The sequence below is a fragment of the Aspergillus costaricaensis genome (assembly GCF_003184835.1).
Source record: "Aspergillus costaricaensis CBS 115574 unplaced genomic scaffold BO79scaffold_2, whole genome shotgun sequence".
NCBI lineage: Eukaryota > Fungi > Ascomycota > Eurotiomycetes > Eurotiales > Aspergillaceae > Aspergillus > Aspergillus costaricensis.
In genome coordinates, this window is record NW_020291802.1 from 1,387,062 (window position 1) to 1,409,198 (window position 22,137).

The 22,137-nt window shown below is 49.1% G+C and overlaps 11 protein-coding genes across 11 annotated transcripts; 7 read left to right on the forward strand and 4 right to left on the reverse strand.

Annotated features, from left to right (window-relative positions):
* Positions 1–371: 371 nt before the first annotated feature.
* On the reverse strand, positions 372–926 carry BO79DRAFT_242408 (RidA family protein). Its single transcript, XM_025685205.1, has 2 exons — positions 778–926; positions 372–719 (listed from the first exon to the last, which is right to left on the reverse strand). The coding sequence occupies exons 1-2, from the start codon at positions 887–889 to the stop codon at positions 385–387; spliced, it is 447 nt and encodes a 148-aa protein (XP_025544627.1). The 5' UTR covers positions 890–926; the 3' UTR covers positions 372–384.
* BO79DRAFT_268172 (uncharacterized protein) lies at positions 749–2,407 on the reverse strand (the record flags this gene model as incomplete). The annotated part of the gene is made up of 5 exons (XM_025687098.1): positions 749–1,426; positions 1,475–1,678; positions 1,730–1,816; positions 1,889–1,931; positions 2,006–2,407. The coding sequence occupies 5 exons, from the start codon at positions 2,405–2,407 to the stop codon at positions 1,194–1,196; spliced, it is 969 nt and encodes a 322-aa protein (XP_025544628.1). The 3' UTR covers positions 749–1,193.
* A 307-nt stretch (positions 2,408–2,714) lies between these two features.
* On the forward strand, positions 2,715–4,681 carry BO79DRAFT_164790 (FAD binding domain protein). The gene is made up of 4 exons (XM_025679222.1): positions 2,715–2,927; positions 3,042–3,462; positions 3,518–3,579; positions 3,638–4,681. Exons 1-4 carry the CDS (start codon positions 2,745–2,747, stop codon positions 4,559–4,561), a joined length of 1,590 nt encoding a protein of 529 aa, XP_025544629.1. The 5' UTR covers positions 2,715–2,744; the 3' UTR covers positions 4,562–4,681.
* A 742-nt stretch (positions 4,682–5,423) lies between these two features.
* BO79DRAFT_224254 (5'-methylthioadenosine/S-adenosylhomocysteine nucleosidase family protein) lies at positions 5,424–6,890 on the forward strand (the record flags this gene model as incomplete). Its single annotated transcript, XM_025683656.1, has 4 exons — positions 5,424–5,998; positions 6,065–6,393; positions 6,453–6,526; positions 6,594–6,890. The coding sequence occupies 4 exons, from the start codon at positions 5,424–5,426 to the stop codon at positions 6,888–6,890; spliced, it is 1,275 nt and encodes a 424-aa protein (XP_025544630.1).
* A 474-nt stretch (positions 6,891–7,364) lies between these two features.
* On the forward strand, positions 7,365–9,873 carry BO79DRAFT_268180 (uncharacterized protein; the record flags this gene model as incomplete). The annotated part of the gene is made up of 3 exons (XM_025687099.1): positions 7,365–7,422; positions 7,469–7,544; positions 7,602–9,873. The coding sequence occupies 3 exons, from the start codon at positions 7,365–7,367 to the stop codon at positions 9,871–9,873; spliced, it is 2,406 nt and encodes an 801-aa protein (XP_025544631.1).
* A 1,230-nt stretch (positions 9,874–11,103) lies between these two features.
* BO79DRAFT_250420 (uncharacterized protein) lies at positions 11,104–11,476 on the forward strand (the record flags this gene model as incomplete). Its single annotated transcript, XM_025685816.1, has 2 exons — positions 11,104–11,218; positions 11,289–11,476. 2 exons carry the CDS (start codon positions 11,104–11,106, stop codon positions 11,474–11,476), a joined length of 303 nt encoding a protein of 100 aa, XP_025544632.1.
* Positions 11,477–12,094: 618 nt separating this feature from the next.
* On the reverse strand, positions 12,095–12,892 carry BO79DRAFT_136027 (BTB/POZ domain-containing protein; the record flags this gene model as incomplete). Its single annotated transcript, XM_025678072.1, has 3 exons — positions 12,095–12,598; positions 12,642–12,765; positions 12,825–12,892. The coding sequence occupies 3 exons, from the start codon at positions 12,890–12,892 to the stop codon at positions 12,095–12,097; spliced, it is 696 nt and encodes a 231-aa protein (XP_025544633.1).
* Positions 12,893–15,236: 2,344 nt separating this feature from the next.
* Positions 15,237–16,430, reverse strand: BO79DRAFT_103907 (ankyrin repeat domain-containing protein; the record flags this gene model as incomplete). Its single annotated transcript, XM_025677887.1, has 2 exons — positions 15,237–16,057; positions 16,214–16,430. Coding segments are annotated over 2 exons (1,038 nt in total), but the record flags the coding sequence as incomplete, so codon positions are not given.
* A 786-nt stretch (positions 16,431–17,216) lies between these two features.
* On the forward strand, positions 17,217–17,514 carry BO79DRAFT_250423 (uncharacterized protein; the record flags this gene model as incomplete). Its single annotated transcript, XM_025685817.1, has 2 exons — positions 17,217–17,303; positions 17,389–17,514. The coding sequence occupies 2 exons, from the start codon at positions 17,217–17,219 to the stop codon at positions 17,512–17,514; spliced, it is 213 nt and encodes a 70-aa protein (XP_025544635.1).
* Positions 17,515–18,253: 739 nt separating this feature from the next.
* Positions 18,254–18,973, forward strand: BO79DRAFT_206644 (putative integral membrane protein). The gene has a single exon (XM_025682020.1). The coding sequence runs from the start codon at positions 18,382–18,384 to the stop codon at positions 18,880–18,882; it is 501 nt and encodes a 166-aa protein (XP_025544636.1). The 5' UTR covers positions 18,254–18,381; the 3' UTR covers positions 18,883–18,973.
* Positions 18,974–20,547: 1,574 nt separating this feature from the next.
* BO79DRAFT_284327 (putative C2H2 finger domain protein (Kin17)) lies at positions 20,548–22,130 on the forward strand. Its single transcript, XM_025688239.1, has 4 exons — positions 20,548–20,668; positions 20,719–20,792; positions 20,847–21,027; positions 21,080–22,130. The coding sequence occupies exons 1-4, from the start codon at positions 20,615–20,617 to the stop codon at positions 21,791–21,793; spliced, it is 1,023 nt and encodes a 340-aa protein (XP_025544637.1). The 5' UTR covers positions 20,548–20,614; the 3' UTR covers positions 21,794–22,130.
* Positions 22,131–22,137: the final 7 nt, after the last annotated feature.

The following is a 22,137-nucleotide window of genomic DNA, read 5'->3' on the forward strand; positions in this document are numbered from 1 at the left end:
ACAAGAAACATACAACTCCACCTTGCCCTGGTTCCTTGAACCACCATCCTGCGCTGATTTGACGTATAAATGTTCTACCGAAGTTTAAAGAGATTCGTGGGTTCCCAAACTTGAGGCGTTCAGGTGCACAAAGTGTCAACTGCGTTCGAAAATAATGATAGGTTCAGAATCGGGAATTTACGGGTACTTCGGAAAGAGGTTCCGAACGGTTCAAGGTGTTGATCGAGAATGCATAAGGTCAACTAATCGGGAAACGTGTAAGTAAGACGGTATTTTGGGAATAAACCAGTCTACTGCATCTATACATATTGAACCCACAAGTTCTCACAAGATATACCTCCACAGCCTATATACCCACCCCCCACCCCCCTCTCCAACTCTTCTTCACCCCAAAAAAACATCCACCTCAATCTCCAAATTCTGCCCTTCAAACGGCAACGCCTCAATCCCCAACATAGTCCAAGTAGGCTGATGATCGGGACACCACTTCTTCACATTCTCCACCATCAGGTTGATAATCTTCTCTCGAGTCTGGGGCAACTGGACATGGTACGTGCGGATCTTCACGACGCGGTCCCAGCCGGTTTTCACGCTAGCATGTAGATCGGGCTTGGCTTTTTCTAGTGTGTAGAGGATGACTTCGTTGATGTTGGTGAATGCTTGGGCGACTTCTTCTTCGAGTGTGGGGGGCACTTCGGTGGATGTGGGGGACATGCCGGCTATATCCCGAGGGATTAGTTGGTGATGAGAGGAATGAGGCTGGGGGAAGGGGCTCACTCTGGCCGGCTATTTCCATTCGGTCTCCGGCTATGCAGGCTTCGGCGAAGCCGTAGGCTTCTTGGAAGTGTTGGCCGCGGCCGGGGCGGGAGTAGCTGGGGATTGGGGACATGATGGTGGTGAGGTTGGTGTGGAGATGTATGGAGGGGGTAAGAGGAAATGAAAAAGGTAAAGTGCTTTGTTCGAAGAGGGGTCATGCTATTTATGTTGTGTTGTGCCTGGAAGTGTCATTTATCGATCTTGTCGCTATCAACGCTAGGTGCAGTAGTGCTTACTAGCTGTCAGGCGTCCTTCTTAGAATTAATAATCAGTAGCCGCTCAGACATGCAATGTAGTTTTGAAGCGTTGATCATTGGATGTTAAAGCATAACTTTTTCTCGTAACCACATAAACATCACTGTCAATTGTTGAGCACCTCACTCCTCGCCAGATAATTCCATCGGTAATTCCGGCGTAGTGTTGAATGCTTTCAAGCCTGTCTCGCCCGTGCCAGTATTCTCTCCACGTGTAGCAAGCTCCGACAAGGCGACATCTTCCTGTGGCACGTAAACTGACGAGGACATACCGACATAGCTGCTCCGGTAGCGATGTGGGTTCTTGGTGCGGCGGTAAATGATCGCGAAAGCTGGAAGACAGCCGACAATGACAGCTAGCAATGAAGGTTAGCATAGCAGAGAGAATAAGAGTAAGATCATACCTATTCCCGCCTCGATCATACCCCAGAATGCCAGCCAGGAACTGCTTGGGGTGCTGTCGTTGTTGGCTCGAGTGCCAATTTGGATGACTCGTACAACCGCCATGATCACGCAGATGGTGCCCAAGGCAAACACGGCTGCAACACTGATCTTCTGGCCCAGTGGAAGGCGCAGCGACACTACCAGTCGCAACGGCAGCACCATGACTTATTCACTTTAGCAATGCATCTTCATCATACCTCGAAACAGAAACTTACTCATTATATCACTGATTGCATCGACCGCAAAACTATAATACAGACTGGCAATCTCTGCCACGGCGTCTCGATGTGTACTGCACTCCCCTTCGCACTTGTCAGTATCCACACATGCAGGGGACACGGAGCACTGACCAACGGTGAACCATGCATGCATACTTTGACAAGAGGTAAAATTAGATACAATTGCCCCGATAAAGGTCTACACAACTGTCAGCTGAACATTTCCCGCAATAGGTCGAATCATGGACGCACCACGATGCAGAAACACAGTACCGCATACCACCACTTCATCTCACCCGGCAGGTCCTGGAGAAGTCGGCGATAGAGGAAGAGAAAGTATAGCTTGACGGACCACAGCGACCCCCATAATAGCATGGTGTTCGCAAAAAAGACCTTGATCATGAAAAGGGCGTCGGACAGCATAGTCGCCCAAGGACCGATCTTGCCATCCGTATACGCATCGATTTTGTACACAACCGGGGTGACGATAATGTACGCAATGCTCATGGCCAGGAAGCAGGCCCACGACAGCAGAATGCAGCCATCCTCGACCTGCAGCGACCGTAATTTCCAGAAGATCAGACTAAACCGAGCAATGACCACCGCCGACGACAAGGCGATCATGGTATAGCCAGTGGCCTGTACCTGGCTAGCTGAGACATAATTTCTTTCCATCCGGACTGGTGGAGCGATCGCCAGCGATGTCTAAGTCGTTTGACGGCAGACATCCCTTTTCATATTCTGCCGACATCCTGGGTGGTAAGCATCCTGCGGCGGGCAACAGGATGCATTAACAAGTGTTAATTTCACGGATACGGCTAACCTGGATGTCATCTGTCATCAAGCGAGCCGGACGGCCGCTAAGGAAGAACCGGCGGTATAGCGCCTTGTTTTGGGGAAGCCACCAAAGTGGCCTATAAAGGAATGAGCCCCCTGCAGTAAGTCAACGCCTCCTGAAACCTCTACGACTCCTGCTCCAACCCTTATCTTCATCCTGTTCCTGCCAAGCACCATGCGGCCCGGCGCGCTGTTCATCGCTACGCTTCTGGCGAGAGTGACAGCGCTGGACAACACTACCAGTCGCATTGTCGCTAAATTGGCATCCTACGGAGTTGATGCCTACGAGTATTTCAACTCCAGCGTGCTGCTGGACTCATCATTGAGCACGCGGTCGTTGGGATTTTGCTCCGAGCTGGTGAGTTACTTCCCGTCTTCCTGCGTGCTAAAACCGGACGATGGCACCCGAACCCTGTCTAGTCGTCGGGCTAACGCATAAGCACCAAATTGACAATTTCACTAATCCGGCCAGTGTTCCGCGCTTCCCCGGCTCTATCCTGGCCACGTGTTGCAACGCTCGACTACGGCTTACTCGACTTGGGATGCCAGCTTCTGGTCGCAGCAGCAGGAGGATGTCGATCCAGCCTGCGTTTTCCAGCCAGCCAGTGCAGTGGAAGTCGCTGTCGGCCTGCTGCTGTCAGAGCTGACGCTGTGTCCATTTGCTGTCAAGAGTGGCGGCCATGCCGCTTTTGCCGGCGCCTCCAACATCCAGGATGGCTTGACGATAGATCTGGTCGGGCTGAACTCTACGGCCTTGTCCAGGAATTCCACTATTGCGTCTGTCGGTGCGGGTAACCGCTGGTTGGATGTCTATGATTGGCTAGATCCCATGGGCTTATCGGTCATTGGTGGTCGTGTGTCCGACATTGGCGTGGGCGGCCTGACGCTGGGAGGTATGTGACAGATCAACCAAGAGGCAAGGAGAATGTAAGCTAACAAGGTATCCAGGAGGTATCTCCTTCTTCTCCGGTTTTCACGGTTGGGCCTGTGACAATGTTGCCAATTACGAGGTATATCGATCTATATTGCTTATCAATACTGCTTCTGTATCTGACAAGATTGGTCTAGGTTGTTCTGGCCGACGGTAGCATTGTCGATGTTAACCTTGACACTCATCCCGATCTTTACTGGGCCCTGCGTGGTGGTGGCAATAACTTTGGCATCGTTACCCGCTTCGACCTGACAACACACACTCAGGGCCTCATGTGGGGAGGCTCACGCATTTGGCTGGAAGAGTATCAATCCGACATTCTCCATGCGCTTGTGGACTTTGGGTTCAATTCGCCGTCGGACCCCAACGGGGCACTGATCGTGTCGGTGGCCTACGCTGAGGGTCTCTACCTGCTGGTCGCAGACTTGGAGTACGCAAAACCGGTGGCCAATCCTCCTATCTTTGGAAACTTCAGCAGCTCGGGAGTCCTCGAGGATACCATGGCCATTCGCAGTCTTTCCAACATCACACTTCTGTTCAAGGAATCCAATCCCAACGGACTGCGCGAGAGCTATTGGACAGGCACCGTCCAGCTTGACTATGAGCTGGCGACCAACATCACCAACATGTTCAAGCAGGAACTCGTTCCTATTCAGAACGTGACCGGCCTTGTCCCCGCTCTCGTTTGGCAAGTTATCAGCACTAACACCATGGAGCACATGGCCAAGAATGGGGGTAACGCGCTAGGACTCGATCCGGAAGACGGACCCTTGCTGCTGATCAACCTTGCTTTCATGTGGGATGATGAGGCTGATGACGCCGCAGTCATGGCTGTTCTGGGCAGAGTCACTCAAAAGGCGCTTTCAGCAGCGAAGGCTCGCGGACTCGGAAGTCGCTATCTTTACATGAACTACGCGAGTCAGTACCAGTCCGTCGTGCCCTCTTACGGCACGGCAAACCAGGCTCGCTTGCAGGCGATCTCGAAGAAGTACGACCCTTTGCAGGTGTTCCAGAACCTGCAGCCGGGTTATTTCAAGCTGGATGGGGCGCCAGCTTTGTAGGATGCTCGATGCATAGATGTTTCGGGAATCACATTGCAGTGGATCATACAAAACTTGGCGGTTCAGGTCAGCGCCAGCGACCGAACCCCCATGAACCTCAAAGCTGGAGTTCCCACAAACAGATAGAATTATATAATATGTACTGGGTTAATAATGATACTACACTAAGCCATGACATCGGAGTCCTACAGCACGCTAGTTCGATTGAAGGTTTGGGAGGGGAAAAAAAAAGTTTCAAGTTCGAGTCGATCTTCTGACCCGTCGTTCCCGACTCAATCACCTTCATAAGAGAGTAGGCTGAGAAACGGAAATGACTTCCCCTTCAGCAATGATCAGTTTTGTCGCTAACCATGCAGTACAAGAGTGATACTCATTTATTCTGATCACCACCGAGAACGAGATCGCAAGTTGAATTCCCATTTCAGAATCCGGTTTTCTCGAACTATTAGTGCTAGTGCTATTCATAGATGAATATCCAGACTACAACGTCCTTTGCGAAGCTTCTACAATATCCGCTGTCGACGTATCTCCTTAGCGCCAGCCAGTTTCAGACATCCACCTTGTGAAACACGACACACGACACATGAGAAATGATAGCCAAAAGATACGCGCCCAGCTATTACCGAATCCTACTAACAAGCTACCCCTACGCGACTCTAGGGTGCAGTCATTTAACATGCGAACCCCTCTCAGCCTCTCAGCGCCTATAGAGGCATTAAAGACGTAGCCTGATGACAAGCTACCCAACAAATCCAGCACAGCACCGGCCCATCTCCTTCCAATTTTCTATCACTCAAAACTAAAATCACTACTCCAAGACCATTATCTGAAATAAGGCACTACTGAATGAAAAAAAAAAAAAATGATCTCCCCGCACCCCAACACCTCCTACACCCTCGCCTGGATCTGCGCGCTCCCCGAAGAATATGACGTCGCGATCGCCATCCTTGACGAAATCCATGGAATACCGCAGAACCAGCGACTCGAAGACAAGAATGCCTATCTACTAGGCAAGATAGGCGCGCATAACGTCGTTCTGGTTTGTCTCCCTGCAGGACGGATGGGGACAACTGCCGCCGCAATCGTAGCGGAGAACTTGTGTCAGACGTTCCAGTCGGTGAAGTATGGGTTTCTTGTTGGTATTGGGGGTGGTGTTCCTGGTGGTGGGTCCGGAAAAGATGTTCGCTTGGGAGACGTAGTGGTTAGTGTCCCAGGTGGTGAGTATGGGGGTGTTGTACAATATGACCTGGCCGACGAGGGTGTATTTCAAGGACCACTGAACTCACCGCCGGAGAAGTTGCTATCTTATGTGACGTTGCTGGGTATCCTCATGAGGAGTCCTAGGGTTGCCGGGAACTGCTTCTGGGAGCAGTTGGAGCTTCTTGGGGAGGAGTTTGAGTATCCGGTGCATCTTGAAGATAGATTGTTCTGCTCGAGGTATTCACATCATTTTTGGAGAGAAAAATGTGAGGCTTGTGATTTCAACTGTGGTCAAATGTACAGGAAGAAAAGGAAGGACATGCTGCCTGTTGTGCATCTGGGCACGATTGCCTCAGGAAATACCGTTGTTGGGGATGGTGTGACGAGAGATACAATTAATCACCGGTTTGGGAACTCGATCTTGTGTTTTGAGATGGAAGCCGCGGGAGTTATAAATACCTTGCCTTGTCTGGTTGTTAGAGGTATTAGTGATTATGCGGACTCGAGGAAGAATGACGAGTGGCGGCCGCGTGCTATTGCTGCTGCTTGCAGCTATGCAAAGGCTTTGATTTTGCAAATCCCACCGGAAGAGGCGCCGCAGCAGTCGGAGATTTTGCATGTGACAGGTCTGAGTAAGTGGGACGCTTTTATTAAGGTTACTTGGGACTTTGCTAACGGTTTTGCGTCCTAGTCAAAGACCTGCGTGATGAACTGGGTCAAATAAAGGCGGCAATTAATGGTCTCTGGAGTCTTCAGAAAGGTGAAGTTTCAATTAGGAGTGTGTTTCCCCTTTTGCAATGAGCTAACTACAGTACAGATAATGCATATACAGAGCTACACTGATCACCGCCTGACGACTGTGAGGAGCAGAAGCGTGAGCATCATGACAAGCCTCACTAGCAGGCTAGCCTTCACATATTCTGGCTTGATGCAGGCGAGCCAGTACGTAAGCCACAGGATGTCGTTATTTTTCGACAGCATGAAGCGGTATATCTGCTCTAAGCTACTTGGGTACCCTTCAAGAGACGCAAAAGCCGGCCCTAGTGCTGGAGCACTCCCTTCCGTACTTTCATTCCAAGGATGGGGGTGGCATCTCATTGCAGAGCCGCATATGTGGATGTCCTCGTGATATATAGTGAAATTTCTCGATCCGACCTCGCTTGAATGAGGATCAACACATGTCCGCCTATTTACGAAGATAAAGTCGAGCAATGTTCGTGATGTGGCTCGTATGGAGGGGTCAAAGGGATTGCCGAGACTTGCAAATTGGCATTTCCGACACTTTATGCTCTCGCTTGATCGCGCGATCATCACTTTAGCCTGTCTGCCTTCAAATCGACAATCGTTTTCGATTTCTATTGGTGCGGAAGCATTCCCACACACGGCTCAGCGGTCTCGTATTCGTGCCGATCAGAGGAGATTTAGTATGGCTTCGTCTTGGCATGACAGATATATAGACCCTGAGCTGAAAATTTAGCCTTATATCGAAGATAGGGGATTCTTCTCCCATCACGGGAGTTTATAAAGTTTTTGTCAGGATATCTCTAACTGCTGCAGTTTTGATCAGCACAAACGGGGGGTACTAACAACAATCCCCTAAAATATGGCGGAACTCACAGTGGGATATGTTTCTGGTATCATTGCCGCTGGCGTGTTTCTGGGTAGGTGACTCAGTCCTGAAGATTAACATAAGCTAACTGCTTCCAGTCCGTCTCTTCATTCCAACAGTCATATGTCTCCTAGTCATTGGCCATCTGCCCGCTGAAAATTCGATCGTCTCTTGGTATTGATTCCTCTCACAGGCTTTTTCATAAATCGAATATCACTGATAAAGCTATAGGTCAGTCGTTAGCCGCCTGCTTCACTCATCATATTGGCCCACAATACTCGACTCAGATACCGCCGCCAGCACAGGCGTCAGCAAGAGAATTCTCACCTATTCCTGGCTTCAGTTGATCGCAGCTGTACTTGTATCAATTACCGGAATCGTCACTCCTCTTGGTCTCTACGACACAATCGGTCCCCAAGACAGCCCCACAGACGTTCTCTTCCACTACGCGCCTGATACATCAGCCTTCGGAAAAGCAACACCTAGTAGGGATGGATATAAATCGCTTCGCATGTGTTATGCAGATGAGGATCCCGACACCCCAGAGGGCTGTCCCGGCGCACCACCAAATCGGGAGGACATGGACGACATCACTGAAGCCTATTCCGTCTGGCCTAGCAGTATCAGCCTGTTTACGAGCGGAAACGTGTCAGCGACAGTCTCCAGCGTGTTCGATGTCCAGTGGCGGTCGTTTCGTTCCTCAACGCAAATAGTACCAGGCGCTAGCCCTACAGGGAGTGTATTCTCTCAGGGATATTATCGACAGATTTCCCAGCTGATCTTGGATGAGGACTTGTTGGCTGTTGAGGGTTTAATCGTGGATAGCAAGGCTGGGCGGATCGGTTTCCGCAATCATACTATTCCTGCAAACCTGCCCATGGGGGCTGAGTGGACAGAGGATATCCTGTTCATAGAACCCGAAAGCCGTTGTGTCAACACTAATCTGACAGTGGATTACAACTACGATCCCCAGGCACAATTTAGCAGCTTCAGTACCGACAACATGTATAACACCGATCTTCGAAACTTAGCTCTTGTCGACCGCGGTGGCTTCGTCAACCTACCTCATGAAAGATACGATATTAATGCTTCCAATTTCCAGGAGAATGCTGCACTGTACGAACGTGCCTACAATGCCGCATGGAGACACAACATGCTCATAATGCAGTACTTCAACGTGACGACCAACGGATCAGACGGACGCGTACCATTCGAGTACATGCACTCAGAGCTGGGAAAGAGGTTCAGTCTGGCAAACATTTCGACTAACTTCGTCGAGCCGATGACTGTCCAAACGGACTCCGGGTACGGTAGTTTTCTTGACCTTCAAGACGGCTTTAACTTGGGAACCAACTATTCGATCCCTCAGTCCAAGAATCCACTAAACCTCAGCACCTATGATGTCTACGCCATCGGCAGTGAAGCCTGTCATTACCCTTCCGATACGGCTCTATCAAACATGTCATTCGTCGGCATAGCCTGCGGTACTATCTTCGCCGCTCCTCGGAGACTCGACGGTGACCCGCTCATCCCAGACACAAACAGCACCTGGAGCACCCCGCTCTATTCCTGCGCAGCGGCGACCAAGGCTGCTGTTCGCGAGGTCACTTTCCGATTCAACGGTACCGGGGGCCTAGACAAACTAGTCATCCAAAGCATCAACGAAAAGAAATACAAAGACCCTTCCGAGCTCCCCCTCTGGGGCGTCGAGCGACTGACGAACCACACCATGCTAAATGTGCGCCCTTTATGGGGCCTCGTCTCACCCGAAGTCGGTGCTCGCGACGACATCTCCACCGTGCAAAGAGACTACCTCTGGCTGCCCGGCTACACGGACCTCCTCACATCTGACACCTTAGCCGGTGAGCCAAGCATGCCCGGAAATCTATTCTACACACAGCGACTCCTCTCCCTGTTCGACATCACCACTCTCGACGAAGCAACCTCTCGATACACAGGATCCGGTGACCTAGCTCTATACAACCGCTGGTATGAACTGTCTTCCTCCGCCAGTGGCGTCAAGAAAATGCTCGGGCTTATATGGACCGATATGAGCGCTAATACCATTGTCGGGACGCGTGGATGGCATAACGCTCCAGGTCAGACTTCCAAGAATAGGAAATTGGCGAAGCGAGATGTAGGTGGGGTAAGCGTTCCGGTGACACTGTGGTCAAGGAATATCAAATATCACGTTCCGTATGCCATTCCGGCGTTTATTGTTCTTGCTCTTTCTCTTGCACTCGCGGGTTTCACTGTCTGTCTCCTTATTTCACGCCGTACGGGTCTGGGACAGATGCGGTCTTATCTTGCTCGTACCTCGCCGGGTAGAATTCTTGGAACTGGGCTTCATCCAGATCAAGCCGGTGTCCTTGCGTCTACCAAGGCTTGGATTCAGCAGGTGGGTGTGCGTAAGGCTACTCTGCCGGGGCAGAAGGAGGATGGGACTATTCCGTTGTTGGATATCCCTGCTGCTACCGAGGAGGGGAGTCGAGATCGGAAGTAAGGTTGGCTGTTCTTCAATTTGGTCTGGGAAGATCGTTCTTATTGCTTTGATTTTATCATGTTCTATGCTTCTCTGATGGTTTTGGATACCTGGGGACAAAATTAGCTAGGGAGATGCTGAGTACGCAGGCGCTGGTCAGGAAGCTTGATATCACGCAAGATTCTGGAGATTAGTATGTTGCAAAGATTAACGTGCAGTAACTAGTTCTAATATTTCTAATCTTAGTACAATCGTGCATCAAAACCTTATCTCAGGCTGCTGCTGCCGGACCCTTCCATATCCTGGAGAACAGCCAGTCCTAGCAAAAGGACTGCTGTGTTTGGAAGCGCTATATATTGGATCACTTTGATGAAGAGCCTAGGCAAGTCACTGTGGGACATCTGACAATCGAGAGAGCAAGGTCTTTCTGAATAAACAAGCTTGCATCAACTAGCACAACTCACATGGGAGGAGATATCAGGTTGCAATGATGAGTCAGACGTGCACTCGAGCAAAGCAGACCATCACCCATTGCAGGCCTGCAAGACTATAGGACGAAGAGGATTGAAAGGATCGATTGAGCGAAACTTGGAATTTCGGAGTAACTCGGGGCTGAATACCCTGGAGTAGAAGATAGGGCACAGTGGGGACTAGTAGTTGGCTAATATGCATCGTGTCACAACATACTGTCGGTCAAGGCTGAGAGGGGCCGATGACCCCGCAGGCTTCATGCTGGTTCCATACGTCAGTAACATCACTTCTGTGAACTAAAGACAGTCACGGAGTTTGCCCAAGCAGGTCGGAAGCATCGGAGGCACATATGAACGCAACTCCTCAGCCCTGATGGAACGGTGCTGTAGAGTTGCAGCGACGATTGGGGGCATTTACCGTCATGTGACACATTGCCACCAAAAGAAATACTGAACTATTGACTGCCTTATGCCTAACAACCTTGTCTTAACGCATCTATTGACCGGATTCAGATTGTTTCACAAAGATCTACTAAAGGCGGAGTTGTGCTCGTATTGTCATCGTGCAGCTAGTACGAGATATCAATGGGAGCATCGATCAAGGGAACAGCAGTACGCTCTCAATGATCGAAGATATAAATACACCCTTCCTGCTTCACCAGGACTCCTCTTCTTTGTCCACCAAAGTCCAGCCTCTGAACTAAGTAGCTTATCTACATTCTATTACTATCAATCAACTCTATTTCATCTCCTTCGGCCTGCTTTGAACCCTACCATCAAGATGAGATTCACCACTGCACTCGGTGCCTTCGCACTCATCGCCACCGCAAATGCCGCCGTGACTGGGTACTGCACACCTGGCTTTAATTACTGCGACGGGGTGCTCGATGGCGTCGGTGAGCTAAAATCCACTCATTTACATACATAAAGGCTGCTCGTGGAGTACTTATACTGATATGCAAAAAGGCGACAACGATGCGGCCATAATGGACGCATTGAGACGATTCGGTGATGTACCAGACGTCCGTAATCGAACTGGTTGGCGTTGGTTCTTGTTCCATTGCAACGATGATCATTCACTCACTGTTGTTGAACGTTGTTACGATGGTTGTCAGAACAATGGGAAGGGGAACACTGATACCTGTCGTCGTTAAATTCGGGACCTGACGAATTCGTGGCTTTCAGATCATATGAGTCTGTATGTTGAAAGTTTGGTTTAGGTTCTTGGTTGGTTGGGGCTTACTATACAATCTACTATTGGGCTTAGTATTATGTACTACGTTTTTGTGTATGTACAAAGACAGTGGGAATGTTGTTTGGAGAGAGAAGTTATGCTCTATCTATCATCCAGTTCACAGGGTCAGAGTAGGTTAATCTTAATGATGAGAGCTGCAAACACACTTCATAAACATAAACTGCAAAAGAAAAGAAAAAAAAGAAAAAAAACAAACAAATAAACAAAAGAAGAATCTAGGGCATGCTCAATACCCATTATGAGCCTGCGTCCGATGACTCTGCGCCTCGCCTCGCGACCCGAACGACCTCTTGCAATCCGTACACCAAAAATGCTTCATCGTGTCATGCCGCCTCAAACTCGCCTTATCTATAAAAAAGCGACAGCAGTCTAGACAAATCCTCTCGCGATAAGTGTTACAGATTTCACGTATACTTGAGGCGACTCCAGATGGGAAAGTCTCTATATCCAACCTTGCCATGATCCTGTCTCCATAAGCGTAAGCCACAATGCAATGCACCCCCCCCCCCCTTTTTTTTTAAGTTGATTTAATTGATCTGATCACATACCGTAATTTCCCCTCCACATGAGCTATTTTATCTATCAATAATGTCGAGAAGTCGTATGAAAATAGTGGGTATTCCTTGCGTGTCTCGTGAAATTCTGAAACCCCATTCAGTGTATCAAGATGCTCCACGGCGAAACTTGCTACTGTATCCCGCAGCTTGGAGTTCTGTGGACTATCCGGTCCGTAGACTTTCTCGATAGTTCGGATGAATTCCTTATTGTCCCTAACTAGTGTAAGTCTGTGTTCTAGCTTCTTCTTCGCAAGGACCATTAGGGGCTCGACGGCGTATTTATCAGCAACGTTGTACATTGCGATACTAACATGCGCTTTGGTAGTCGGAGGCTCATATTCGGGATTAGTGACAGGGTGTTCCTTGTCCGGTGTATCATCGTAGTCTCCACGATAGAAATAGTCGATCATCTTACTGATGATCGTGGGATCGTCGTGGGTAGTAACGACTCTTGTTTTCGCCTCCTGTAACTTCTTAGACTCATACTGGCATATCCCATAGACTCACCTGAAACGTCCCACACAGGGCCTTTTTAAAAATTGGCGACTGCGGGCAGATGATACATCGATGGACTTTGAAGGTCGATGGGTGGCATTTTATCTCGAAGTCGGAGTATATCCCATTTCGGAGACTAGATTGGTTTCTTGTTAGTTGGTGTCTGATTGGTAGGGCTCTGGGACGAGATATCACTTTGATAGAATGGCAAGGAGGGTGCTGGGGTTGGTGGCCATGCTCCTCAACAGTGCGAACCAGTGCATTTTCGACGGATGAGTAGAGATGCTTAGGTGTTAGAGGAAAGTAGGTCAATGATGATATTTTAATGCTTGTATGAATACGTCACAGAAGTAGGGTAATGCTAGGGTCATGTTTGCGTTGTGGTCGGATGCGCGCTATAGGCTTCCGTACCAATGAAGACTATGGGGTGGGGTGGATAACCTCGCCAACGGTTCGGACTGTATGGCTTCAGGGCTCTTTTTGTATCAGGTTCAGGTCTATATAGGCGGATGTTATCAGATGTCTTGAGTTTAATTCAAGGAATCAGCTGGGCCAACGTTGTAAAAAACAATCTTGACTTTGACATATCCAAATTGAGAACGACGCGCATCACATACAAAGACATCAACTAGACCAACGCCCAAGTAACCAGTCGGCTAGCTCATGATGACCTCCCTTCATTGCAAAGCCCGCTGCCTGACGACGTATAGACTCCAGATCTGCATCTTCCCCATAGGCATTCAGAAACAACTGGACCATATCAAAATGGCCATACTCCGCAGCGCGGTCAATTGCTGTTCTACCCTCTATTGGCGCAGCTGGTGCAGTAACATCTGCTCCACGTTCAAGAAGCCGTACGGCCAGCTTCAACATCCCACTTCTGGCAGCCTCCTGGAGAGCAGTAGCCCCTCCTATCAGTGTCGGAAGAGCATTGACGTCCGCACCTCGGTTCAGTAATAAAATGGCTAAGTTAAAATTGTGCCATCTGATAACCTCTTGAAGGGGTGTTCCGTATGATTTGGTTGCGTGGATGTTAACGGCGGCACCATGATTGATAAGAAGAATACAGGGCTCCTCATAACCACAGTGGGCTACGCGCTGAAGCATAGTGCTTCCATCTTCTGCGCAAGAGTCTGGATTTGCGCCTGACTCTAAAAGAAAGTCAATGGCGTCCTTCAACTTCTTTTCCTTCTCAGAAAAACAAAAAAACGGGTTCCCAGGCAGTTGATCCCATGCCCTTCGGATTGCTCTGTGGCGCAGCGATGGCAGAACCATATTTAGTTTTTCCAGTATTTGCCGACAGTAAGCTATGTCAATTTTCGAGGTAGACTCTAAATTCACCTTCAGCGTGTCAGCCCACCCAGGATGCTTGTGAAAGTCGGGAACTTTGGCTAGAAGCAAATCAATAACGTCAAAGCTCAATCTTTCGCGTAATGCAAGCCATAGCAGGCTTTGGTAAGAGGATTGGCGTATCACAGGAGGTGCAACATCATTGGCGCCATATTGCAACAATAACTTTATCATCTCCTCGAACCTGCATAGGATAGCCCAGTCAAGAAGGCTTATATTTCGCACTAACTGATACTTTATAATTCCACCTTGCGCTATTGGGACTTGTGAGCTGTAGTAAATCTTCGCACCACGGTCCAGAAGAAACCGCATCCCTTCGAGCCAGCCTTGTCTCGCTGCCACTGCAAGAGGTGGCGGAATACCATACTCTTCGGTTGCGTTAACATCCGCGCCATGCTGTACTAGGAGCTCCAGTAATGGCAGTGACTTATGCTTGGCAGCGGCTGAAAGAGCGGTCATGCCATCCTTGGCTGGTGGAGCGCCAACCTCTGCTCCCAGAGTGATCAGGTATCTCACAAGTCTTATGTCGCCGTAAGACGCTGCTGCCTGGATAGGTGTCAAACCCCCCGCGGGCGATGGATCTCCGTTCAAATTCGCCCCTTTATCGAGTAGAATCCTGGTCATCAAATAGTGACCATTCAAGCAGGCGGCCTGCAAGGCAGTCAATCCTTTTTCCGCTCCTGCTGGTGCATTTATCTGCGCGTCGGCCTCTAAAAGCATCCTTAGGATCACCAGGTTTCCGCTCTCTGCTGCTCCTTGCAGTGCAGTGCGGCCATTGTACACCGCAGGTGGTGCGTTTATATCAGCACCCCAGCTGCAGAGCAGTCGATATATCTTGACATTTCCTAATCTTGCGGCCATTTGTAAAGGTGTGTCACCTAAGTGGAGTGCAGCACGAGAGTCTGGAGAAGCTCCTGCGTTTAACAAAAGCAAGATGATCTCCGTATTCTGATTTATGACTCCATATTGCAAGGCAGTATACACCAATATTTTGCTGGTAGATTGAGGGTTGTGTATCCGTAGATCCCTTTGAGGGCTAACAGCCGATGCCGGGAAAGCCATCGCAGAAGCTCCGTGTTGGAGCAAGTATCGAAGAAAACTCACGTTGTCCACCATTGCAGCAATCTGAACCGGCGTTAGAAGAGATATCATCACCTCATCAGCGTAGTAACCCGGAAACTGGATTTGCTGAACACAAGGAACATTAATGTCCGCTCCATGTTGAACGAGATACTCAGCCACCTCTAAGTGGCCTCGGGAAGCTGCCGCTTGCAAAGCTGTTCCGCAATACCGGGCAAGGTAAAGATTAACCCGAGCACCCTTACTCTGAAGCAGTTTCACGGCCTTGAGGCTGCCGCTACGCGCTGCATCAATCAAAGGGAATCCAGTCTCTCGATCTTTGATGTATTTTTCTGGGTCGGCACCAAAGGCGAGCAATGTTGGTAGGACCTGAACTTTCAAGTCCCAGTAATTAGGCCTTCTAGAACTGAATTTGATTTCAGGGCGAACCCCGGCCCTGCAGAGTAGCTCAACCATAGCTTCGTTTCCACTGTATACCGCTTCGCATAGATACTCGGTCCAATTTTGGTGCCAAGAGGGAGTATCAGTCTGTAGCCAGAAACCGCATTGTATGAACTTCCGACTAAGATATATATTTCCAGACAGGAGAGCATTGTGGAAAACCTTCCTTGCGAACACCGCTATCAACGGGGACCGAAGACGACAGATGAATAAGAGGATGATCGTGCCGCCTTTCTCGACAATGTATTCAACAATGTTGTGGATTTGCGATTGGCTGAGTAAATTGTTGGCGGACAGAAAAACAAAGTGCTGTAGGAAGAGCTTGAGGATGGAAGAAGAAGAGTTCCCCCGCAGTGCTTTTGGTTTCAAGGTCGAGGAATGTCCGGCATACGGTTCTTCAGGTGGAAGAAACATATTGTGGTCGATGCTGACCTTGTGGTGGAAGAACTTTTCAATTTTTAATCGTGGTACGCCGCTACCGAACCGACTGGCCAGGTCCCTCAGGGCACTATCCACGGAGGTACTAGAGGTTGGTGGGGCCATAGGCATCTGACTGTCTACGGAGATGAAAGCAACTGATTAGTTTTTTCCAACTTTGCCAATTCAAGGAAGGGTGAGAAAGCTCGTGGTGAACCATACAAGAACAGAGCCGTGCATGATTAGGATATGAAGGTATAGGGTGTAAGAAAAGACATCAAGAATAGCAATTAGACACCCACTGAGGTTCTGTATCTTCTGGATAAAGCTGAACCAAGGAAGATTGTGAAGGAGGACAGCGTGATACATGCTCGATAGGTGAGTTTGCTCTAACTGGGGTATGCAGATCGTGATGTAGTTGTCACACCACTCGTGACCTGGATGAACGGGTCGTGCAAACTCAATCTCGGTTTCTTCACGTGTATATTCATAAATATGAAGGTCACTGTCTTTGTCCTCTTGTCTTCGCTTTTGCTCCTTTGGCTGATCAAAGACCCGGTTTCTTCTGGTGTTATACTTTCTTTTTTTCCAGAGTTTCAATTTCCCAACATATTGGTTCTTACTAGAAGCAGCCACGCGACAGTGTCAGCATGTCGAGTCAACTTTAAGAAGGCTCGGCCCGAGGAAAGTCAACTCTATACCTAGCTTCAAAGCCATGTTCCTCCATCATATGTCTCATCATTTGATCTAACGTTCTCGATGAATAAGAAGCAATGATTTCTTCTTTGTGTCGATTCCATATCTCTTCCGGGATTCGAGGCGCTTTCTTCAGCATCGTGAAGCAAGTAAAGATGCTCCAGAGGGTCGGATTTTCACGCAGGGGAAGACTTTGATGAAGGGGGGGAGAGAAATCCGTCACCGACAATCCTTATGAACGGCAGGTAGGTGGTACTATATCCTTCTCGGGGGCGCACCAATTTCAACTGAGACCAAAGATTCATCTTCTGGTTGGGCAACACCCGAATCAGGGTTTACCAGGAGCACAGCCTCCGTATACTTACGCCTTCATTGGCTGAAGCCCAACTTCGGACGCTGTGGTACGGTGCCGCAGAGAGCCCTCGACTTCCAGAATTTGGTTTCCTCGACTGTGCTGGACGTTTACTAGCGCTGTTCAGGCTATGGCCACAATTTGGTTTTCACCGACCTCGCTATCCAAATCCAAAATTTGGTTTGTTGCCTGGAATATATAATAGTCGAAGGGCACTATGAAGACGGACATTCTTCCAAAGGGCAGCAAAGATGCCTTGGTCGATAGACACGTCGCTATCGTTCATCACCCTTCTCCTCACAGGAATCTCGTTCCTTCTTAAAATCTGGAACCATGTTGTAAATTGGTCTTACAGGAGGGTTCTACCCCAAGGTTTGCGGTCGCACGGATTATAACAACCGATACTAATGAACCTAGGAGTAGCCAGATCTACCCCCGATGCCTCGATTATCAGAAGACAACAACGACATCAACAACATCAACTACACAATGTCGATCCAGAGATTCTGCTCGAATCTGGGCTACATCCCAGAGTCTACCAAACACTAATTGTTAATCAGGTCTGTGAAGCGGCACCACCCAAAGCTTCGATCCCGGGTTGACTCGCAGAAGACACTCGTTGTAAACATCGGTTCGGTTGCGCATACTGTATGACCGACATAGCTGTTCCAGCTTTACCTTCGATATCTATCCATCGGGATCTACAGATATTCAATATGGCTTTGGGATATTACAGCTATCTTAATTACCTTTGAAAAAGAGAAAGTTCTTGGATTTGTGAATCGCAATACAGCTTTTGGGCCCTAATACAGTTTGGTTAGAGGGAAGTGGGGCTCATACCAGTGGACGGTCTCAAGCCATGAATCATAGAAATAATGGACACGACGTTTGAGTCTTTGGTGACTGACTACTTGAGCTGATGGATCGAAGTAGGCACCATCGTATAAGTGAGGTGTATGATTAGATACCTACATCATCCTGCGTAGGCTCAGATTCGGGGCACCTTCAACGCATGGGCACATCCCTACGGGCTAAGGACTTTTAATCAGGCACCATCAAAACCTAATTACCCCACAGGCAACTCTTAGTCCTCTGGGAGCCTCCCCTCCTCGACTTGTCGTACAAAAGACCAAGGTGTCGGATGACTGATCCAAGGCCGTAAGATTTTGGCGCGGGGTGTGTGGCTATGCCATGTAACCAAGCTACTACCAGCCTCACCCACTACGGGATGGATGGCCGCTATGCCCGCTGTAACACACTAAACAGTAGCTCGTCTCACCCGGGAAACAGCCTCCCGACATCCGGCTGCATCTTACTCTTCTCTTCTTCTCTTTCATCACACATACACCATCTTACTTCTCTACTTTCTACATACTCTCTACCCTCCATCTCTAAAATAATCCAAATCAAACAAAAATGGCCTCTGGACTTATTCTAAACCCCCACAACCTCCTCCGCGCCGCCCCCCTCATCTCATCTACCTGCACCCTCTGGTTCGCATTCGACCAAGACCTCGTCCTAAACGTCTTCCTGCACCCGGACCACCGTCCCCGCAGTAATGAGATCTTACCATCCTATTTCCGCGTTCTCTTCCGCCGCGGCGTCGTCCGCGTCCTCGGCCTCCTGGCCCTCTCCATGGCAGGAGGCGGATACAACATTCTAAAGGATCGTCGATCAGGGGTAGTCGCGGGCCTCCGATCATCCTTGTCGTGGTATGTAGCCGGCACAGCACTCGCCGCTAGTCATCTGCTTTATGTACCTGTTATTGCTCCCAAGGTGTTGGCTATCATGGAGGATGAGTCAAAGGGTTCCTCGACGGAGGATCTGGAGGGTTGGTTGACGATTCATCGGGTGAGGACTTGGACGGTGGATTTTGCAGCGTGGGCTTGTTTTGCGGTGGGGGTGGGGTTGGCATGAGTGGTTTGGGGATTGGTTAGTATGTACATAGGTGTTTACTGAGATGTACTTTGATGTGCTCATGTAGAATATGTGATGGGATTTATTTCAGTCTTATGCAGTCATACTTCTTCGCGATCTCCACCACATGCCGTATCTTCAAATGCACCAAACAGCCGCAGGACCCACTCGACATTTCCACTAAATATACAAAAACATCTATATCTTTGACTCTGCCGCATTCTATGTGCACTGTAAAATGGAGACAGCTAATTGCCGATGCAACTATAACAAGATCCACAACCAAGTGTATGCATGCACTTACTTACGTCACTTTGTGTCCAGTGAGCCTCAACAGGAATGGGACGACAGGATCCGCATGTACTCGGTGTACTGTGATATATCTACTCTGTCAATCATAGAAGTGAAGAGACTGCTGTTCGTCAGATGTGAGTTAACCCCCCACCCATTCTCTCCGCACGTCCGAGGCTGACTCCGAAGCCAAGGCCTATGATGACTTGTATTACTTGGTCGATAAATACGTGCCATTTGGAGAAGGTACCGGGCCTCGGAAGATTGGCAAATCTGAGCAGGTTTCACTCTCGGATAAAAGAGATCATACTAGAGCTTGGGCGATCATAGCCTTCGCTATCTGAGATCTGGGATTGTGGGCATGGAGCTTTCGACAGTTCATTGCATAGACAAAGAAATTAAATTTCAGGACGTTGGTTTTCAATCAGGAATCTCATACATGTTTGAACCGACTCTCTTTGCGTATTCCGGCATTATATGCATAGAAATAAATTGACGCGTTATTGTTGCCCCTCGAGGTTCGAATTTATCCGATCTCAAAGTGTGGTTATAGTTCGGCTAGACAGTATTTTGAGTCCGTTGACCCTATTGTGGCTTATCAGCCATATCGCACCACGATAGCAGGTCGGATAGACAGTAAATTTAGCTCCGTTGGACCCCTTTCCAGGACGCAGCTCACCAGGCCCACGCTAATTCCTCGCCAGACCTGCGCTAACCCACTTGGGTGGTCACGTGAGGGCTGACCTGACCAGGTCAGGTCAGCTTTAGTTCTATTCTAGTCTTGAAGACGTTAGCCTGGTCTGGCGAGAAATTAGCGTGGGCCTGGTGGGTTGTCGTCATTATTACTTTACGGAAGATCATCTTTTGGGTCAACTCATCTATTCAGTTCAGTTACAATATTACTTACTGGATTCACATTCTCTAAACGAGGGAGCGCTAGCAGTAATAAGTAATTACTATATTTACTAGAACGCTTTTTCAATCAGCTAAGATATCTAGTGTTTTATTGGTATCTACTTCCTACAATCTAAAGATCAACTGGTATGGTTTCTGGAAATACAAAGGATACTTAGTACTACGAATAGGTCGGTTGACTTTGAATTTGCTTAGTAATGTATGTTACAGTCACGTGCTGAATTCCAGGGTCACTTGACCTCTCACTAAGGTCGTTTGACCCTCAAAGTTGAAAGGGTTCAAGAGCTCGAGGAGCTGGGTTCAACCCCTTGAAGCTCGGCACTTATCTTATCGGCTTATCTAGCCCAAATGGGATGATTGTTCCTTCACGTGATACCTTAGTCATCTCAGCGATCCCGCCACCCGCTCCGCGTCTTGATTGCAAAGCGCTCCGCTCGACATCTAAAGTTCCCTGTCTCAGCGTTCTTTTCTATCCTTGATATTCTGTTCTTTGGGAAATCATAAGACTTGATTGTCTCTGCCCACCATGCCGCGCGCAGAAGCTGGATCCACAAAGGCGATCAGCAACAAGATCAAGGCTGTACGTTGCCCTCTTGTTCACACCCAAAACGACATACTAACGTCCAACAGAAAGGCCTAGGCAGACTTAGATGGTATTGTCAGGCTTGCTCGCGTCAGTGTCGCGATGAGAACGGGTTTCGCTGGTGAGTTTCCCGAGTAGTGAAATAGTTAACGTCTATGATACTGACTCCTCCAAGCCATGTCCAGAGTGAAAGCCATGTGCGCCAGGTGCTGCTGATCGGCGAAGATCCCAAGAAATACATTGAAGACTACAGCAAACAATTCCTCGACAACTTTCTCAATTTACTCAAGACCGGTCATGGCGAGAAAAAGGTCCACATCAACCAGTTCTACCAGCAAGTCATTGCCGATAAAGAGGTTAGTGGACCGTAATCCTTGCGGAGTGATTCTGTTGCTAACATGATAATAGCACATCCATATGAACGCTACGAAATGGAAGAGTCTTTCACAGTTCGCTGCATACCTGGGCCGTGAAGGCATTTGCCGTGTCGAGGAGACGGAGAAAGGACTGTTCGTATCTTATATCGATCGGAGTCCGGAGGCCATGAGACGACAGGAGGCTCTGCTGAAGAAGGAACGTCAGGACAGGGGAGATGAGGAACAGGAGCAGCGACAGATTCGGGAGCAGATTAAGCGCGCTCAGCAGTCTGCGAAGGAGGAGGAAGATATCGACCCTGAAGCTCGCAAGCTGCAACGCAAGGAGGGTGAGAAGGTCAAGCTGAATATTGGATTCGGTTCGAAGACAAACGGCGATTCGAAGAACGAGTCACCGAAGCCCGCATCGTCTGAGGAGAAGGATAGCGGTGCGTCAGCCACTCCAGACACTGCCGATGCTTCGCCTGCTCCTGCTGCCGCTGCCACTCCCGCCTGCGCCCCGCCTGCGCCCCAGGCTGCGCCGAAAGTATCTTTGTCCTTCGGTGGTGGTGGAAACAAGCCGAAGAATGTCTTTGCTGCGGCTGTAAAGAAGAACCCTCTTGCAGGAAAGAAAGGGCCAGTTATGGAACAACCCAAGAAGATGACGGAGCAGGAGCGCATCATGAAGCAGGAGATGGAGGCTATGGAGCGGAAGCGTATGCGGGGCTCTGCTGGGTTCCCTGATGCGAAGCGCCCGAAGATCTCTTGAGCTGTCTTTTGAACATAATATTTCTATGTGGGTTATGCCCATACCTCACACCCTCATCGACATCGATGCCGCTCCGCCCAGGCGACGTTGATCTGTTTTTTCGTCGGCCAGTGGGCTTTGCTAATACACCATGGGGTTGTTACTGTGACAAGTCCGACTTGAACAACCCCACGCCGTGCGCCCTCGGTATCAGTGGCGGCATTTCAAGCAACGCTTTCTTACGATCGCCGTTCAGTCGGATATCTGTTGGTTGGGACGCACTCTTTCTGTTGGGTGCAATAACTATGCTATTGGCGTAGTTATCTTAAATTCCTCGGTCGCCTTCGATAGATTTATGACTAGAT

Bases quoted from the DNA above. Each gene is read 5' to 3' on its own strand.
- BO79DRAFT_164790 (XM_025679222.1), top strand. From the start codon at position 2,745: ATGCGGCCCGGCGCGCTGTTCATCGCTACGCTTCTGGCGAGAGTGACA. The intron at 2,928-3,041 runs GTGAGTTACTTC...TAATCCGGCCAG, and splicing joins TGGGATTTTGCTCCGAGCTG to TGTTCCGCGCTTCCCCGGCT. The intron at 3,580-3,637 runs GTATATCGATCT...AGATTGGTCTAG, and splicing joins ACAATGTTGCCAATTACGAG to GTTGTTCTGGCCGACGGTAG.
- BO79DRAFT_242408 (XM_025685205.1), bottom strand. From the start codon at position 889: ATGTCCCCAATCCCCAGCTACTCCCGCCCCGGCCGCGGCCAACACTTC. The intron at 720-777 runs GTGAGCCCCTTC...CTCGGGATATAG, and splicing joins AATGGAAATAGCCGGCCAGA to CCGGCATGTCCCCCACATCC.
- BO79DRAFT_206644 (XM_025682020.1), top strand. From the start codon at position 18,382: ATGGCCTCTGGACTTATTCTAAACCCCCACAACCTCCTCCGCGCCGCC.
- BO79DRAFT_284327 (XM_025688239.1), top strand. From the start codon at position 20,615: ATGCCGCGCGCAGAAGCTGGATCCACAAAGGCGATCAGCAACAAGATC. The intron at 20,793-20,846 runs GTGAGTTTCCCG...GACTCCTCCAAG, and splicing joins GATGAGAACGGGTTTCGCTG to CCATGTCCAGAGTGAAAGCC. The intron at 21,028-21,079 runs GTTAGTGGACCG...ACATGATAATAG, and splicing joins AAGTCATTGCCGATAAAGAG to CACATCCATATGAACGCTAC.